General features: G+C 38.8%; 1 protein-coding gene across 1 annotated transcript; it reads right to left on the reverse strand.

Annotated features, from left to right (window-relative positions):
• Positions 1-11,113: 11,113 nt before the first annotated feature.
• On the reverse strand, positions 11,114-19,758 carry bckdha (branched chain keto acid dehydrogenase E1 subunit alpha). Its single transcript, XM_046865340.1, has 8 exons — positions 19,599-19,758; positions 17,378-17,554; positions 16,677-16,763; positions 16,467-16,575; positions 15,866-16,027; positions 13,940-14,146; positions 13,566-13,707; positions 11,114-12,400 (listed from the first exon to the last, which is right to left on the reverse strand). The coding sequence occupies exons 1-8, from the start codon at positions 19,710-19,712 to the stop codon at positions 12,058-12,060; spliced, it is 1,341 nt and encodes a 446-aa protein (XP_046721296.1). The 5' UTR covers positions 19,713-19,758; the 3' UTR covers positions 11,114-12,057.
• Positions 19,759-20,680: the final 922 nt, after the last annotated feature.

Below are 20,680 nucleotides of genomic sequence, written 5' to 3' on the forward strand. Positions count from 1 at the left end.
TGGCACTTGTTGGCCTTTTGCCTTCACTCTGCGGTCCAGCTCACCCCTAAACCATCTCGATTGGGTTCAGGTCCGGTGACTGTGTCGGCCAGGTCATCTGGCGCAGCACCCCATCACTCTCCTTCTTGGTCATATAGCCCTTGATGCCTTCAGTGTGATTCTACAATTTTCATAGTCATGAAAATAAAGAAAACTCTTTGAATTAGAAGGTGTGTCCAAACTTTTGGTCTGTACTGTATATATATATATATATATTTGCAATGGAGATACGTTCGAATGACCTCATAGTAACTTAAAAATATCGTAGGTCGAGACATGGCCTTTATTTTTTTGGGATATGATAGCTTGATGGATTTCAACTTGCAGTGGAACCTCCACAATACAATTTCCAGGTATAACTTTTTGCTCAAGCAGCCGCCCTCAACAGAAAAAGCTTACCCGGTCAGATCTTACACATTCTTTTATATAACCTTATAACCGTTTTATCTGTGTAAAGCTGCTTTGAGACAATGTCCATTGTAAAAAGCGCTATACAAATAAAATTTAATTGAAATAAATTGAGATCTGCTGTTGAAAATGACAAAAATAAGCACTGCAGTAGAGAGAACATTAACTACAAATGTCAATACTAAAATCTTCATCATTACATTGGTCCTCACTGACATAGAGAACATCTTTTGTTGTTTTGTTTTGTTTTTTTACTTACAGTATCTTTATATAATTCATACAAAACTCCTGAGTCCTTGCGCGTCCGCGGTTACGGAGTTAACAACTAACAAACACCAGAAACGAGTAAAACAGCATGAGCAGGTGTCTGAAGTGACACTCGGCCTCGTCTCATCTCAGCGTCTTCACACACACACACACACACACACACACGCAGCCATCCTGCTGCATGATTATATACTTCTCTTCGTCCAGTTGCAAAGAAGTTGAGAAGCTTGTAACGTTTCCACTGCTTTTTTTTGTTTGTTTGTTTGCTTGGGTTTTTTTTCTTTGAGACACTTGACGCACCATTAATTTGACTCAACACGCTAATGATGATGATCTGCTCTTCCTTTGTTTTCTTCCAAGCTTTCACAGCTTTTCAGGGCTTTGTAAAAAATCATTTCCAGCAGGCCCTTGTGTTTTTTTATTTTTAATTATTATTGCTGCATGGTCTGTTTATTATCACCTGTCTGCTTACACTTCATTAGCACGTAAATATTTGCTGAGACTTTTTATCTCGGGTTTGTCGAATTCGCGTTTGGAAGTGTGCAGAAACAGAAATTATCGCATCACTATTTGTTATTTCGGTACAAAAAAAAAGAAAGTTAGACCCTGCAGAATCTTGACTGCATTCCCTACACTGTAAAAAAAATTATTTCTTTTGTATTTATACTATTGATCTATTTATTTATTGTATTTATTTTACACGCTCATAATCCTGACTAAAGTGTTGATATCAGCACAAAGAAATTCAATCTCATCCCCTGAAAAAGTGAATTAAAAAAAAAAACATTTATCTGAGAAGAAACCGAGGAAAGGAAAGAGGAACCAGATCATGAGGATCGGTTTCTTCGTTGCCCTGTAGCATTTTCTCTTTTACCTGCCAGATGTGTTCAGAACCTTTTTTTTCTCACCGCCTCTTGCCTTGAAGTTTTCTGTCTTATTTCTCCCCACCTTCACTGCGTTTGTATTATAAACTCATAAGCCATGATAATATTCTTGCATTACTTGAAGACAATATGTTCGGTGTGGTCACTGATATTTGCGTAGAAATGCACAGTATAACAATATCTCACTAAGGCCAAGTTTTTATGCTGGTCTTACTGTTACTGCATTGGATTAGACAGACATGCACAAACACAAACCCACAAACCCACACACACACACACACACACACACAAAGCCTCTCCTGCATGTTAGTCTTGTAAATGTTCTTCTGTTCTTCTCCATGGTTCATTTCAGTGAGAAAGAGATGAAAATGACCAAAAAACAATAAACACTTACAAAAAAAACAAAAAAAAAAAACTGTGCCTCATTTCATGCATGATGGAAACTCACAAACACATTTCTTCGTATGGATACAAATGAAAAAAGGAATCCGAACGTAATATCGTATATGATGCTTTTAAACAAACACTATTTGGACAAAAGTATCAGGACACCTGACCTTTCCAGACATATGTGGTTCTTCCCCAAAAACTTACCAAAAAGTCAGAGGCATACACTTGTATATGATGTTTAATTTCAATTTTCCCATCACTTAAACTTGATCCAAACATGTTCCAGCATGGCGATGCCCCTGTGCACAAAGCAAACTCCCTGAAGATATGGTTTACATGGGTTGGAGTGGAGGATCTGGAGTGACCTGCTATAAAGCTCTGACCTCAACCCCTATTAAACACCTTTGGAATAAATTGGAATGCTGAATCCACCCCAGACCTAAACTTACTTGAGTAATTGACTTTACTAACACTCTTGTAGCTGATTGAGCATAAATCTTCACATAATCTAGTTGGACAACTTTCCAGATGAGTGATAGTTATAATAATGCGAGGGCTGTTCAAGTCAAACAGGGACTTTTGAGTTTATAAAACAAAATAACTAATTTTGTGTAAAATGCATTTAATTTTTTGACATACTTCCCTGCTACATTTATATACTTATCTCAGCATTTAACTAATGCCTGGAAAGATTCGGCACAAGAACATTTGTCGGTACGCCTGAACCATCCTAGGACAGCTTGCATCACTTCATCAGCAAACCACCACGACCAGGATCGTCACTGACGGACGTACGGCCAGCTTTGAAACGTTTACACCATTCATATGTTTTCCTGCGGCTGAGCGTCTCATCAACGTACTGTGCTTAAAGTCTTCTTTGGATATCTGCGAGTTTTATGCCTTCGTTCACAAGAAACTTTATCACCACAACTCGTTTCATGCACGAACACTGTTGCCTGCCATTGTAATTAACAGTCTCTGGACCGGTCCGCGACATGTGCGCCACCTATCAGTAAAAGGACACACCAGCCATTTACGACTGCGTGTAGTACCGCCACGCTAGAATCCAATTATACACCTGTACAATTAAAAGTCCCATTTTGACCAGCTCTCATATATATAAGCCATACAAATCAAAAAGCATTTATGAAGATTGGTCAGGTGTCCTGGTCAGGTGTCCACAAACTTTTGTCGATATGGTGTATGAAGGCAAAGTCATTGTTACAGAACATTTATCAATAACAGCTCTTTTACCAGCTCGGTCAACCTGGCTTGAAGTTAACACAGGTGTGCCTCAGGTTCTGCCAGATGGCATAAGGATTCTCTACTAGCATTTAATGGAGACAAAATTGCTCATCTATCTACCTCCATAACTGAAGCAAGTCAAGAAAACAGGCATGAAAACGTTTTGAAACTGTTACTGAATATACTAAAGGGTTCAGGATACAGTAAGTAATGACACACAATGGGAATAATCAGAGGAATGAATGTAACAGAGCTGCATCACACCACCCAGGCATGGATCACTGTCTTACAACACCACATAGTGCTCTGTTGTGTTTTCTTCTTTGTATAGAATTCTGAGAAATCCTGATGTGATGGTGGAAATATCTTTTAAATGCATTCTGATGCCATGGTAGTCTTCTGTTCTTATGTATCTGGTGTCACCCGGGGAAAAGGAGTCTGGTTCCTCTGATGGTTTCTTCCTCATTTGGAGTTTTGGAGATATATATATATATATATATATATATATATATATATATATATATATATATATATATATATATAGTACAGACAAAAAAAGTTTGGACACACCTTCTCATTCAAAAAGTTTTCTTTATTTTCATGACTATGAAAATTGTAGATTCACACTGAAGGCATCAAAACTATGAATTAACACATGTGGAATTATATATGGAATTATATACATAACAAAAAGTGTGAAACAACTGAAAATGTCATATTCTAGGTTCTTCAAAGTAGCCACCTTTTGCTTTGATTACTGCTTTGCACACTCTTGGCATTCTCTTGATGAGCTTCAAGAGGTAGTCACCTGAAATGGTCTTCCAACAGTCTTGAAGGAGTTCCCCGAGAGATGCTTGGCACTTGTTGGCCCTTTTGCCTTCACTCTGCGGTCCAGCTCACCCCTAAACCATCTCGATTGGGTTCAGGTCCGGTGACTGTGGAGGCCAGGTCATCTGGCGCAGCACCCCATCACTCTCCTTCTTGGTCAAATAGCCCTTGATGCCTTCAGTGTGAATCTACAATTTTCATAGTCATGAAAATATAGAAAACTCTTTGAATGAGAAGGTGTGTCCAAACTTTTGGTCTGTACTGTATATATATAAAAACACACCTGATGTGTCCAAATAACGCCTACTAGAAATTTAACATACAACTGTAGTGATTAAGGCTACATTCATATAAATTCATATAGATCTGAAAACTCTCCATTTACACTGGTGTTTTTCAAAGTTTTCCAAAACTAGTTGATGCACGCTGAAAGTATCTACACCTCTACACTGCTCATGCAATGTTTCTCAACAAGCTTTTATTCATTTTCAGTGTCTTTGTTTGCAAATTAACATTCTGTCCCTTTAGGAACAAATGCTGTCTGAAGGTTGTACAAAGTGGCTTTAATCTTTAACAATGCTATTAAACTGGATAGCCAGCTCAATATCATCATAAACCATCTTGTTTGAGTTAAAAGGGTCACATGACAACATCACATGACTCATTTTTGTGTAGCTCCATTTTCTGGGCAACAACAGTGTCTCGGTGTGAAAGGAACCTAGCCGAAACATAGACATTTTTTCTTCATCGTCTAGATTAATGATGTAGTCTTACTATCTGGTATCACAGAGAAGAGGATGGATCATTTTTTAAGATGATTTTATTTAGGGTTTTCTTCTTCTGATTTTAGCCTTTTTTTTCACCATCATGTCTGGTTTGCTCATTTCCCCTTATCCAGATATCTATATACAGTATATATGTGGCAGCTAAAGCAGCATTCTCATCTTGTCCATTGTTAAAAATGCTATAATTTAGTATATCAGTCTAAGAAATATTCATGTATATACCTTATTGTACAAAACTCACAATGCTTTATATGTATTCTGTATATTATACAGATATGTTGTGAATTAAATATTTTCGGTTCTTTAAAAAGTATTTATAGAACCCAATCGATGTTCCTAAATTTTTTTTAAAGAAATTGGGTTTTCTATTCTTTTCCCAGCAAATTTGTGTCCACATATAATATAAACGCTGCAAATTCTAGTTAAAAAGAATCAATGCTGAAGAATTTGTTTACCTACTGATTTTATAACTCTTAAATAAACCATTATTGATCAATTTGGGAAGTCGGTTAAGCATGCAGAAACAGCTTCACACCTGCTAATCTGCTGCTGTGACTGAGAAAAGCATGTAAGAGTGTTTGTACGAGCCTGCCCTTCGCCGAGGTAATCTCCTGTCCTGGGATAACAAAGTGTCATCATAATCTGAGAGATCCTCCATCAGAGACGACGGCGGGTTCCGTGTCATTATCAAAAACCTGCGGATGGGAGCAGAAACCACTACGCCGCATCTTCTCAAAGTACAAAATCTGGGAGTGTTGGTTTTGTCAGGAGAAACAGATTTCTCTGAATTTGTAGTGCTCTATTGAGAGCAATACAAGGAGATCGTGTGGGAGGAAGAAAGATCTGTAATGAGACTGAGAAAACATAAACAGTAAAGAGCAAGGCACAAGAGTACCTTTAAGCTGGATAAGGAGCCTGCAGTCTTTTCAATGGATGCATCCTTTTTTACTAAGACATGATGGCTGGATTGATAGGCGTGTCTTTCAAGTGCGGCCCGAATGATCGTGTTGAGGAGATTCAGCTCATTATTAGGTGAATGTTGTAAACCTGAAACAAAATAATATATTAAATTTACAGTTTAATATGATGAGGAAAGAAAATGGAATCTTGAGGATGTAAATGGAGTAATTAACATTACGCCATGGGGGTATTAACTCAGTCCAGTAAGTCCTCTGTAGTAATTGTTTCAACTTGGTCAGTCAGAGTCTGAACCCAGGAAAAGTAGGATTCCACCTACCTGGGAGTTTTTAGGAGGGAAATCCAAAGAGCTCAGAGATCATCATGCACAGAACCTCCACACAGACAAGCTCAGATTTAATTCCATCTGCGAGCCAGCAACTATACTTCTTTATCATTAATTAATAATACTGGGTGGCTCAGGGAAACGGGACATTTTAAAACTAGGAGTTGGCAATTCTGGGATGTCAGCATCTGTTTGGGACCAGTGCGAGCTCGTTTCAAACTCCTTGCCATTGGTTGTAATGGAGCAGTGGAGTTGTGTGCAACGAACGTTCGCTGTAACATCATTAATAAGAACGGCGATAGCGTGAGACAGCTCGACACAGCTCGACAGAAGTTCCCTGGTGGTCTAGTGGTTAGGATGCGGTGCTCTCACCGCTGAGGCCCGGGTTCGATCCTCGGTCAGGGAACCAACCCCAGCCACTCTTAGTGCCAGTCCCAAGCCCGGATAAATGGGGAGGGTTGCGTTAGGAAGGGCATCCAGCGTAAAAACATGTGCCAAATCAAACATGTGGAGGATCCACTGTGGCAACCCCTAACGGGAGAAGCCGAAAGATGATTTTTGGTACACAATCATGACATTCTAACCGGTTATGATGCTAAAATTCCCTTTGTGCAGCACTCACACATTAGCATTATTAGTAAAAGAACAAAAGTATTTGCTTTCAAATGTACTTAAGTATCCAAAGTACAAAGATTTATTACAGCTATAATGTTCCTATTGTTGCTGTTCCTATTGCAAGTCAGAGTCAGGAGTTTCTTCATTATTTATTCCTCTCTAAATGTTCTGCTTGCTGTTGAACTGATGCTGAACTGTATGTCGGTGATGAGTAGATACACCAAGTGGCAATCAAAACAAGTTCAAAACAGCGTGCACGCTCGAACCCGTTTGGCGGCTTGCTGTGTGTTTGAACAGTTACGTTTTTATCTACTCGAATAAAAAGGAACGACTGATTTCGCAAAATGTACAGTGGTGAGAAAAAGTGTTTGCCCCCTCCCGATTTCTTATTTATTTGTATGTTTGTGACACTTTAATGTTTCAGATCATCAAACTAATTTAAATATTAGTAAAAGATAACACAAGTGAACACAACATGCAGTTTTTAAGTGAAAGTTTTTACTATTGAGGGAAAGCAAAGACCAAAACTACATGATCCTGTGTGAAAAAGTGTTTGCCCCCTAAACCTAATAACTAGTTGAAAGAAAAATAAGAAATCAGGAAGGGGCAAACACTTTTTCACACCACTGTAGTTGAGTAAAAAGTAAGACATTTGACTTTGAAATATAGTGAAGTTAAAGTCTTCTGTAACTTATTACAGTTATTTCCTTTTTTTTTCTATTCTCCTTTCTTTTCTAGATTCCAGACTGGTAAGACACCCACACTGGTTTGAAAGTCCAACAAACTGAAATAAACATGTGCTCACCCACATTTAGTAAGACGGCAGATCTTTGGGGGTGGTGGAGGGCAGGTATTACGCATGGAACGTTTTCAGGGAGCTCTGCACTTTCAGATTTGGCAATTTCATGCATAGTGTCCCAAGCAATTACCGGCATTGCCTGCCCTGTAGCTATCGCTCTGCCTTTATGGTTTATTATTTTTTAAACTAACTCCTATGGTGTAATTAGGGTTTCTTTATAACTGTGTCTTTACACAATAGACAGAAAAACCCTCAATGCTCATAAGATATTCATTTGTTACATTATGCATAGCACTTCATAACAGCATTATAAATGTAAAAGGTTTAAATCACTTTAATATAGGGATGTGGTATATGGGTTTCATAAATAAATGAATTCGGGGAAGTAAATAAAGGAAGTGGTTGTAGTGGTTGCAGTGCTTAAGATGTTGGACGTTTGATAAGAAGGTCATGAGTTCAACTCCCAGTGGCACCACCAAGCTGCCACTTTTGGATTCTTGAGCAAGTCTGTAGTCTTCCTTAAGTCTCAACTGTTTAGTTGTATACATGAGATAATTGTTAATCGCTCTGGATAAAGGATATCTGCCAAATGCCGTAAATGTATATATAAATTTGTGAACACAAAAATAGTACACACCTTCAGGGCATTAAAACCTTATATAACACACTCAAGACAACTTATTAAAAAAAATAAAAAATAAAAACAGAAATAACCCACCAAGCATTCAGCAATATCATCAGCATTACATAAAAATTGTTATCGTTAACAAGTCTTAATACAGATATAAAATTGTTTTATGTCCAAAATAGAGAGAGAGAGAGAGAAAGAGAGAGAGAGAGAGAGAAATAATGAGAAATAATGCTCTAAACTACTCGAAGCAAAGAGGCTTTTAAAAAGTCTGTTCAGAAAGTGTTTCCCAAATCAAATATAACTTTCACTGTTACTGCAGCTGTTTGACATTTATTGTATATGAAAACTATTCTCGTTGTTTACTCAAGAAACAATGCAATCTTATGTTTACTCTTTCTATAGCTCTATTAAAAAGACAAGGAGGTCTGGTCAGGGTTCAGGTCCAGAACTGTGATATATCTCCCCCTAATGGACAAAAAAAACACTACATTTATACAAAAATAAAGAGAAGTGCCACCGCAGTGCTTCTGTGTTATAAATAAAAAGCTCTTTGAAATAATATAATCACACAATATATTTTTGTAGATGCACTCCATGGACAAACGTTTGTGGACACATTACTATAAGATTGGTGTGTGCTTTTTTAACATATCATTTCATATTTATTGCTCATTTGCTGTTATAGTCACCACAAAAGTAAGGTCCAGTGGTGTAGGGTGAGGATTTCTGGGATGGAGTCAGCATTCCGATTCAACCCAAAGGGTTCCATAGGGTTAAGAGCGACTTACAACTGAGCAGTTAAAGGGTTAAGGGCCTTGCTCGACGGCCCCTCAGTAGCATCTTGTTGAAGCCAGGATTGGCTTCACCCACTTTACCATAATGAATACCATCCACTGTGACAAAACCAACCTAAAGTGCAATTTCACATTCAAAATGATTCGGCAATTCATAAGGGCATGGAGATAATTAAAAACCACTGAGCATCCAAGGAAAAGATGATTTCCTCCTGGGAGGTCAAGGACTGGCTGCATGGAAGAAATACAATTTTGTGCTATTAACAACAATAAATAAACAGGGCACCTTTAAAAATGGGTAGCAGATGAACCGAGGTCTGAGTCAACAAACCCCTTTGGCTGTCAATTACAAACGTGTAAATGAGAACAAACCCCTGCAGTACTCGGCTTTTAATTAAGCCGGAGATTTGATGAAACGATGATATTACTTTGTTAGCTGTGTGGGTTAATGATGGCAGAACAATTTTATACAGTGTCATCGAAGGGTCAGGAAACAAGAGCACCACATTAAACTATTCCAAACAAATAATGGGTAAGAAATAGGGATGATAAGGGGATTTTATTTGGTGGAAATTCTTTGAATCTTCAGTTCCACACCTATTTATGGAATTGACATTTCCGCCACATTTAAAACAAACAAGGTTTGCAAATCTGAATTAATGTTTTTACGATTCTCACTTTTTTACTCATAAATCTGATTTTTAATTTTTTTCACAAAGCAGAAGTGATAGCTCTAAATACCTCGTGTTTATTAGAAAAGAACTCAGAATTGGCTGAAAATGTCGGAATTGAGATAAAAAAGGTGAAATTGCACGAAGAAAAAAAGTCAGAATTGCGATTTTTTTATGTGGTGGAGATGGGCTTCCACACGTATTGCATAAAACAATGAGGTAAATGTCTCAAGTGTTTAAAACCCCTGTCTTTAGTAACCATTATTATGTTAAACCAACAAAAAATTGATAAAAATCTAGACATAATTATACACAGAAACACTTGGCTAGATTTGTTTATTAAATACCTCAATAATTATATTAAATGCATACTTTAAAATGGCCAATGAGTGGGAAATGCAGCTACAGTTATGTTCTATAGAACCAGTTCTGTATATACGACTTTTATTTCCCCCCCAAATGATAATTAATTTGACATGAACGTTCTGAGAAAAGCCAACCGGTGAATTGGACATTTATCAGCACACTTACAAGCACCATTGTGCTGCTTAGGCTCGAGTAATGTAATGTAATTAAGTAGGATCACCTTGGGAATTGTTGCCTCAATGTACTGCATAAGGCTCTGGGTTACTGATCAAAAGGTTGAACAAGACCCTTAATTCTTTAGACCTGGTGCTCTGATCGCAACCTTCTCTAACAAGCTTGGATTTGTGAGGAAAATAGTTTTTTACTGTAATGTAATGTGGCAAATAAAAGCAGGAGATATTGTACTTATCTTCACCTTGTACATCCCGGCGTTCTTTTATGCATCCCAATGGTGTCAAAATGGCGAACTTTGAACTGGAGCTTCATCTTCGGGAAGACGGTGAAGTCCGCACGAGCCAAATCTGGCAAGTAGGGTGGGTGAGGAGAGCTGAGTGCGCACGTGGTCAGAATAGCACCAGCTGCACAGCTCCAGATGTGCACAAGACAATGTCTTTTGGCATACTGAGTTATGAAAATCGGTGCTCCCTTTGACTGCGCATGCAGGCTTGTGCTGCCATCTGTTGCCATTTTATAAAGAGACTTGGAATTTTTTTATATCACCTCAAGAGTATTATAACAAATATGGTTCTTCAGTTTAGTTGTGTATGAAAACAGAGTTCCTGCTTTTTCAAAGAACAAAGCTTTCACTGAACATTATTTATATTTTTTTATTTTATGAAAAATTTTTTGGTCCTCCTGTGTCATGAGGCGCATTGAGCTGCAGGAGCCTGATAGCTTATTTACTGTTTCCGTAGCAGTTTTTTTACGGGGTCAGGTTGCTAGCCCAACGCCCACCCATCTTCCTTTTGCAGCAGGGCTTGGGATCATCCATGACACTTATTCCCATTGGCCCAAGAGTAGCAGCCTGGTATGGCCGTTAATGCTTCAATCACTAGGCTACCACCTCCCCAATATTAAATGAATTCCTAATTAAATGTATAATAAGAAACCCCAACACACAAAGATACACAATAATTGGCATGTACAGCTATTGTTTCACAAGCATTTTATTACTCTTTCAAACAATCAACAAATCCCCCTAAACATCTGACCTAAAAAAGTCATCCCAAATATAATGTAACAGTAAAGGAAAATGTGACGGAGCAGCACTTCTGTTTAAAAAAAAAAAACAATACGTTTCCTTCAAATTCATACGCCATACTAAAGGACACGGACTACATCAACCCACCATGAAACAGCTTATACAATCCCCATCGACAGAACAAAAACTCCCAGAAATAATGCCTAATGACTTTATTCCAATCCTCCCACATGTGCAAGAGAGTCACTGAAAAAGAAACTATAATATATGAGTGACTATGATAATAAGTGACTCCAAATTTGCTGTTCTTCTGTAGCGAGGTTACAGTGAAGGTGTATATACAGCTCAAGTAGATCAGCTGTAGATGTACAGTATTAGAATTCATTTGTAACTGTTGAGAGAATCACATTTAAAAGCCCGGGTTAAACCGTGATATTCGGTGTGGACTGAATAGTAAAATATCCTGATCGAGACAAAGCCTCGCTTCCTCCTGCCATGCCCCAGTAGTGTCCAATCATAAAAGGCACTACAGAGTGGCCACTAGTGGCAGATGTATGTATGTACATACACACATACATATACATATACATATACATATACATATACATATACATATACACACACACCATCTTTGAGTCTGGGAAGTTTGAACGGAAATATCTGTATGCGCAATGCTAAAGTCTCGAATCGATTTCTCGCATTTCAAAATGGAAAAAAATTCGATGTGTAACTCGTAATTTTCGCAGATTTAAATCAAACCGAGGTATCTACATGAAAGTAATTGTGCTTAAGGATTCAAACACTATGAATATCATCTCTTCTGTTTCAGATCATCAAAATCCCCCTGAACTGAAGTGTCGGGGGGAACTGACTAAAATCGAATCGTAGTGATTACTTTTCATACAGGTCTACTGGGTAGTGCTCCTTGTACTGCTGCAGGTGCCTCATCATGCTCTCCCTCTGTTTGGTGAGGCCCGGGGTCATTTCGTCATAGACGTCGGTGAAAATTAACTCCAGGTTCGGTTTGAGACGCCGCTCGGCCTTTTCGAAGGCTTCCATGACGAGCTTGCGCGACTGCTTCCTCCAGGCGCGCTCCTCGTCCTCGCCCCACCAGCCACGCGCGCTCATGTAGTGGCGGAGGCGTGAGATGGGGTGGTCCTGCTTGTCCCAGTAGTTCACCTCGTCCACCGAGCGGTAAGCCGAGCTGTCGTCACTCGTGCTGTGGTGGCCGATCCTGAGCCGAGGGGACGGGAGGAGTTAGAAGAAGAAATAGCTTCTCATACAGCCAGGGATATTTACACAAACAAATGAATATAAGATTCAGTAAGAGCTCGGAGGGAAATAAGAATTGAGCCTAGACTGCTGTAACACACACACACACACACAGGACAAAAGAAAAACACACTTCCAAAAGAGTGGGAAATAAAAAAAAGAAAGTGCAAGAAAAATACTGGAATGTGCTTGTAAACAACAAAAAAAGAAAGAAAAGATGGAATGAAATTCTAGGACAACCATCAAGTCTTCTGTTTCCTTGCTTCTAATTTGTAGCGACATGAAGGAAACTACTAAATCTAATATGTTTATGTTACAGTTATTACAATAATCATTTAAAAGCCGTAAAAAGAGAATAAAAGAAAAAAGAGCTCATAAGAAATAGAGTGAGAGAGAGAGAGGGTGAGAGAGAGAGAGAGAGAGAGAGAGAGAGAGAGAGAGTGGGTGAGGTGAGAGAGAGAGAGAGAGAGAGAGAGAGAGAGAGAGAGAGAGTGAGAGAGAGGGTGAGAGAAAGTAAAGAGAGGGTGAGAGAGGGTGAGAGGGTGAGAGAGGTGAGAGAGAGAGAGGTGAGAGAGGGTGAGAGAGAGGTCAGAGAAAGTAAAGAGAGGGTGAGAGAGAGGTGAGAGAGAGGAGAGAGAGAGAGAGGAGAGGGTGAGAGAGAGGGTGAGAGAAAGTAAAGAGAGTGTGAGAGAGGGTGAGAGAGAGAGGGTGAGAGAGAGAGAGAGGGTGAGAGAGAGAGAGAGAGAGAGAGAGAGAGAGAGGTGAGAGAAAGTAAAGAGAGGGTGAGAGAGAGGGTAAGAGAAAGTAAAGAGAGTGTGAAAGAGGGGGTGAGTGTGAGAAAGAGGGTGTGAGAAGTTGAGAAAGAGAGTGAGAGAGGGTGAGAGAGGGTGGGTTTTTATGTATTTAATTAAATATTACTGGAAATTAATCCAGTTAAATTATGAGCCTGACTGTAAATTTTCTGGATTTTATACACAAACAAAACAGGGTATTATGGGTAAAATAAGTCATAGGCTGGGGAGTGTCATAATAGTAAAAAAAATTAAGTTCAGTACATTTAATTATTATTACTATTATTTATACTATTATTCTTATTCTTATATGATGAACTTAAATTTGTGTTCTACCTGTAAGTCATGGCCTCGATGAGGAAAGGCTGGTTCTCGGCCACTGCTCTGCGCCGTGCTTCCTTGGTAGCGTTGTAGACAGCAAACACATCGTTCCCGTCCACACGGATAGACAGCATGCCATAACCTGGTCCTCGAGCAGCTAAACCAGAAAGATGGAAAAAAACAAAAGAAAAATAATCAGACAAGGGAAATAATTGGAAAATTTAGATAAATAAATATGAGGAGAAAGATAGACAGAAAGAAAGAAATCAAGTTAAAAAAAAAGTAAAAGTAAAAAAAGAGAAAAATGTGCAAAATGGAAAGAAAATAGGTACAGAAGAGAAGAGAAGAGAAGAGAAGAGAAGAGAAGAGAAGAGAAGAGAAGAGCTGACCGATGCCGTCGCCGCGGTACTGCTCGTGGGTGGGGGTGGATATGGCGTAGCCGTTGTTGCGGCAGAAGAATATGATCGGACATTCCAACGTGGCGGAGAAATTGAAGCCGGCGTGAGCGTCTCCTTCGCTGGCAGCTCCCTCCCCGAAGTAACAGACCACCACCCGGTTACTGTTCTCCCGCTTTATAGCGTACGCCGCTCCCGCCACAACACACACACACACACACACACACACACACACACACACACACACACACACACACACACACACACACACACACACACACACACACACACACACTTACTTTAGCTAATAATTATTATTGTTTCACAGCTGAAAGCTTTGGCATTTTTGTAAAAAAAAAACAAACAAAAAAAAACAGATATTAGTTGTGCAGTTATTGATAATATTTATATAATTCATGAACATATAGATGACCTGTGAAGGAGACAATAATAAACAAATTTCACTGATGGAAAAAGGACACGTGACGTGAAAAGTACATTCAGGTTGTGGTTACGTTCCCGCTATATATACACATGAACTCTGTCGACAGATTAATTGGTTTTGGCGATTATTTGCTCGATATTATCGGCCGTTGATCTGCAAAAATCCATAGACAGTTACGAGAGCGTGCTGACACTGCGTGCTATTTGTTTTTTTTATGCGAGATGTCAAGGAGAGTGCTATATTATATTTGTTAAATATATAATTATATTAATTTATATATTGATATAATTATATTAATTTATATATTAATATTTATTTTTTATTAGCACATTTGTTTAGTTTTTTTTATCATTCATTTTAAGTTGATTAATCAGTATCTTGCTATCGGTATCAGTAAAAAAAAACGAGGCAGCACATAAAGCAACATATAAACTCGGAGCTCTGTGGTATAATAATTGATCTTTCTGCTTTTCCCTGCAGTGCAGCTGTATATATTTTTTACATTTTATTGTGAGATTTATTTTACATGCTGCGGGACACCACAGCATTTAATTACTGATGACTGTGGAAATGTGAGCGGTTCACTGAAAAGGCGTTAAAGCTGAGATGCGAAATTATAAACAAATGGATAAAAAGCGAGTAAGAAAGAAAGAAAAAAAGAAAGAGTACTCATATAAAAATAATTAACTCATAGTGCCAGAGCAGTGAAGTGATATTTCTATATGATGGTTATATTTCAGACTCTACTGTGAATAATTACTGCAGAACTGCCCTGCGCGCCCTGTGACTCCGCCCCCTGCTACTGCAGGGTTTGACTCTATTGCTCACCGCTGGTGGAGTTTATGGTTGTGAGATGACCTTTTTATTTACCCTGTGAATTCACCACCGTTATCGTACCCGAAGGCCACATTCCACTGAGCACTAACGCTAACAAGGCGCTCTGTGTACTCTAAGGCAGTGGTCCCCAACCTTTTTTGCGCCACGTACCGGTTTAATGTCAGACAATATTTTCACGGAACGGCCTTTGAGGTGTGGTGGATAATTACAACAAAATAAAATAAAACGACCGGCATAAAAACTGGTGTTTTCAAAATATAATAATAAACGTGAATCCACTGTGTTGTTTTTTGTATGTTTTGCTTGCTTGAGGGTTTAAATTTAGAGGCCACTGTTTGAATATTGCAAATCTCAGGACTGTGCTCCCTAAATTACATCTGAATGTGGACTTTGCATCCAGAAGGATACGATGCACTTTATGTGGCAAGGACACTCGCTTTAGTCCTCTGTGTTCTGTTATGTAGCTCTATGTTGTGTGATGTCGCTCTATAATGTTTTATGTAGCACCAGGGTTCTGGAGGAACGGTGTCTCATTTCACTGTATCCTGCATCAGCTACAGTATATACGGTTGAAATGACAATAAAAGCGTCTTGACTCTGGTTATTAAGCCCAGCGTGCTGTAAGATTACTCTCTCACCCTGAGGAATCTGAGTGGCCAGAGGAGACGAAATGGTCACGAAGTGGTGTTCTTTGCATCCGTAGTGGACGGGCATCTGCCTGCCCTTCCCCACGTCATCAGCATTTCCATAACACTGTGCCATGAACAGGTCCAGAGGAAAACCGCGGTACATCAGCACTCCTACAGACGAGGACACACAGCACCATGCTCCAATTTACACACAATTTTAAAAATAGAAACTCTCCAACAAAACTACGGTCGGCAATAATTCTTCTGAAACTGAAATCCTTATGAAAATCGTCTATTCCAATACATTACTGCAATTTTATATACTTATATACACACACTAATAACAAACGTAATACCAGTCTTGTTCTACAACAGTCTTTGAAGAAGAAAAACAGAGAGAGAGAGTGCGCGCGAGAGAGAGAGAGAGAACGAGAATGAGAGAGAGAGAGAGGACGAGAGAGAGAGAGAGAGAGAGCACGAGAGAGAGGACGAGAGAGAGAGAGACATATTCACATAGTCGGAGAGAGAGTGGAAGAGAGAGTGCTGGGGGAATATAACAAGTGAGAACAGGAACTTCATAAACAAGACTGGTTTAAAAGCTGACTCTCACCTGCTTCTCGATACTGTCCAAACACGAGGTCATCGGAGTTGAGGGCTGCGGCGCTTCCGATGTGAGTGCCCTCTTCACCATAGTTGGTCATGTAGAACGAGATACGGCCCTTGAATTCGGAATCAAACAGAAGTCAGAGTCACACCGTGTCCTCGTTACCAGGTCATAACGGCAAACAAAGAGAAAAACGAAAAAGGCTGTAGCTCGTACCTGCCTCTGAGACTCGTACAGAATGCGATCCATCGTGTTGAGGAGTGTCATCTTTTGGTAGAAGTTCAACACTGTATCTTTAGAGAGCTATAGAGCCAGGAAGAAGAATAGATTGCCTGAATTGAACTGGAGGAAAATCTTTTATTTATCCGACAATGCGAATCAGCTGACCGGTCCGACTCATCATACAAAAAATAAATTTAAAAAATGTATTCAAAAAATGTAATTAAAATAAAAAAAATACGACCCCCAAGACCACATCCTGAAATCAGTAGATAACAGAAGGGACAGCATGAAAGTATGCCTCAGGGGAACGTTATCTCGTTTACAGCGCAGCTTTTTACCAGAGTGTTGAAATCGGCTTCATACAATTTACCCCCCAAACATTATCTAACAAAAGCTAAATCATTTCTACTCCCTTGTGATTGTTGCTATGGTTACATTACGGCACACGATAGCTGGCTTTTCGTTATTAGATTTTCAGACAATGTGTAAATGCCATTCGTTTCTCTTTATTTATTTTTTTTATTTATTTAACAGCACTATAACAAACCACAACATTACATACTGTAGTCTCAGGAGCATTGATTCAGATCTGTGATTTAAATGCCAGCCAATCAGAAACAAACATTTTCATGGTCATGGTATGAACTCATTACAAAACACAACTGCAGCTACCACTCCGAAGTTCTATGTCTTACCTGTGGATCCTCAGATGGGTTGATAATCTGGCCCTGTCTGTCCATGACTCTATACACAGGGATTCCAGAGATCACGTTGGGTTGGATGAACTCCAGGTGATCGACAAACTCTGCCGAGGCCCCGGGAAACTGAGGTTTCTCCATGGATGAATCATAAGACTGCTGGCAATGAGCTGCCTGTTGTATGAGAAAGGAAGGTCATATGGCTCAGAAAAAAACAGGATGCAAGTATAAGGGGAAAAAAGATCATACAGAAATCAAAACGAATCTAAAAGCTAATTATGCCATGTTTTCAACTTCTTGATCCACTCACGGTTCAGCACGCACGTGAACCGCGGATTTATTGCTCCTTTAAGTAATTTCATAACAGAGCAGTCATTTGTGCATGTGAACTGCACATGTTAATCAATCAACAACAATGGCTAGCGGAGGAGCAGAACTTCTTGAAAAGCCCCTCTGTAACTTTTCTTGTAATAAATGGAAAGCAAATGTTATTTTTCACCTCCCCTTTTTTTCGCTGATCCGATAAATGATCCGATTTGCGACTCAAAAACCATAATGTGATCCGATCGGTGAGTTCTGTGATCCATTGCATCGCAAAAAGACACCGGAAAATCAGATTCCGATGTGTTTTTTGAACACCACATTTAATCGCCATTTGCTATAAAAATGATCATAGAGGAATGGCGTTTATAACAGATCGGAGATATATATATATATATATATATATATGTATATGTATATATATATATATATATATATATATATATATATAAATAAAATGTAAGATTTTATTACATTTACTTTTTATTGGAATATAACAGGTGAAGCCCTGCCTCATTACCTGCATCTCCTAAATGAACATCTCTGATATACACAATGTTAGAAAGGCCTTCTCTGCTGGCCTAAACACTTTCTGAACCACTGTCTATTCCTTTCATAGCCTTCTGTATGTTCTGTAAGTGTATGTTAAGGTAAAGTTTCTATCCGATCATATTTCAGCCGTCATATATTGCCAGGGTCAAAGAAATCTACATTCAGGGCTTCAGAATAAACACCAGTAGCGTGAAGTACATGTTTGTTTAAAGCTTGTCTGCTTGAACCAATCAGATTTTGAGTTGGCAACACTGGGGCCGTCTAGCAGGCGTACAATCAAGTCTGTATTTCCGTGTCCTTTGATTAGATGGTCAGAAAGCACACTGGTTAGAGCTTGCATACCGCACAAACTCAAATGGATTCATGTACAGGAGAAGAAACTGCTTTGGTCACAGATACACTTATGAACTATTTATACTTTTGTGTTTTCTTTTCTGTAGAATTTGCACAAAAACACAATTTGCCTTCATTTCAAACCCACTGGGAAAAGGTTACAGATGGAATAAATGCATAAATGCATAAAAAATGCTTGGAAAATACAGGGTCATTTTATAGGGTTAACATTAATGCGTTTGCTAGAGATGATGTATGCCGGTGGTGCAGTTGTGGCTGCAGTGAAAGGAGACTTTTTGAATTGAGTTCATTGGGTTTCTTGCTTCAGTAATGGCATTCATTCTCACTGTATGAGATTCCTGTCTGAGATGCAGCGCTCTGTTATACTGCATTTCTCTATCATGTTAATAGCTTCTATAAGTCATAATGATGGTGGATTGACTCTGGGAGGATCTGACAAGACATGACCAGTGTACAGTCTGTTTTTACTAGACACATCAGGAGATTTGGTGAAGGACTGAAAAGGTAAGTGTTCACGCCTCCTGAAATCAACCAATCAGCGCCGTTCCAGGTGGCAAACGCACCGAGACGAGCAAAACGCACATGCGCAGTGACCACCGGCAAACGTCATATACCAGTCTAGAGTTTAATCGACGTTAAATACATTCAGTAATCTATTCCTGTAGTGGTTATAACAGTCTTATTCATCAGTTATGAACATCCAGAGTGCGTGACAGTGCTGGTTAGTAATACTACTGGCTCAACACATCACACACTGCTATACACAACTATAAACTACTATAATATGTAGTTATGCATCATGTAATAGAATCAGTATCAGTGTTTTTCATCTTTCAGTACCATAAATGTCCCCGGATCCCTCCTAACCACCGACTGCTTTATAGATCGCTGGCAAGGAATTAGTCCTTGTAAATAATGCACACACACCGACACACCGAAGAGTTAATGTTAATAACTTTTACCCAGTCAAATGTTGATATTTTACACTTACATTGAGTCGGAAAGCTTTCTGCTGCACCACCCTGCTTGTTTTCAGAGCTGCGTGTTGACGGATTGCACTCACACCGAGTCCCCAAAGTCTCTGCATGTTTCTCACAGCCACCATCTTTCCCTCTGACTGTCCTCACTTTCGCTCGGCTGGTTTCTGCAGGGTGGCGCGGGGTCAGGCACTGTGACGTGCGCCCTCTTCAGGCCAGGATGACCTGAGCGCCATGTGGTGTAGGTGGTTTTATCTTTTTAGTTATTATTCAATAATTAAAATCAAAAACATACAAAAAAATGCCAAAGGTATGAGACAGAAACTTACATATAATAAAAATAAAAATATTTTGAAATGTATTTCAAAATATATTTATATTATATATATATATATATATATATATATATATATATATATATATATATATATATATATATATATACATACTTGTTCCCATTTTTTGTATATATTTTTTGAAATATATTTTTAAGAAAATATTTTAAAATCATTTAAATGTTTATTTTGTCCTGAACATATTTTAATAGAAAAATACATTTCATATGAACCATTAAGAAAATCTTTATTTTATGTCTAAAACATGTACATACAACACGTTTCACAAATCAAGCAAGGAACATCTATACATCTATATATGCCAAAAAATCTTCTCTCCCAACTATGGATATTCCAGTTTTTAGTGGAGACCCACTCGAATTTACGTTCTTCATGCGAGCTTTTGAACATGGGTTGGAGAACAAGACAACAAATAAAATGACAGATTGTACCTTTTAGAGCAGTTCACCACGGGGCAACCGAAGGTTCTGGTACGCAGTTGTCAACACATGCCTTCTGAAAGGGGCTATCAGGAGGCAAAGAAACTAGCATTTTGTTTAAGTGCAGATTAAAAACTTATCTTTTTAGCAAAGCCTAAAATTAACACACATCACATCATAACCTATCATGAACAGCAGCTACGCTAATTCCTCTCCACTGCTCTTTCTCTACCCATCCCAAAATTCTGTATTGCTGCTTTGAGACAATGTCTGACATACCAAATTCAGTATACGGCTGACCTATTTTGGAAGGGTTAAGGA

Source organism: Silurus meridionalis, chromosome 13 (assembly GCF_014805685.1).
Source record: "Silurus meridionalis isolate SWU-2019-XX chromosome 13, ASM1480568v1, whole genome shotgun sequence".
In the NCBI taxonomy this organism is placed as follows: Eukaryota; Metazoa; Chordata; class Actinopteri; order Siluriformes; family Siluridae; genus Silurus; species Silurus meridionalis.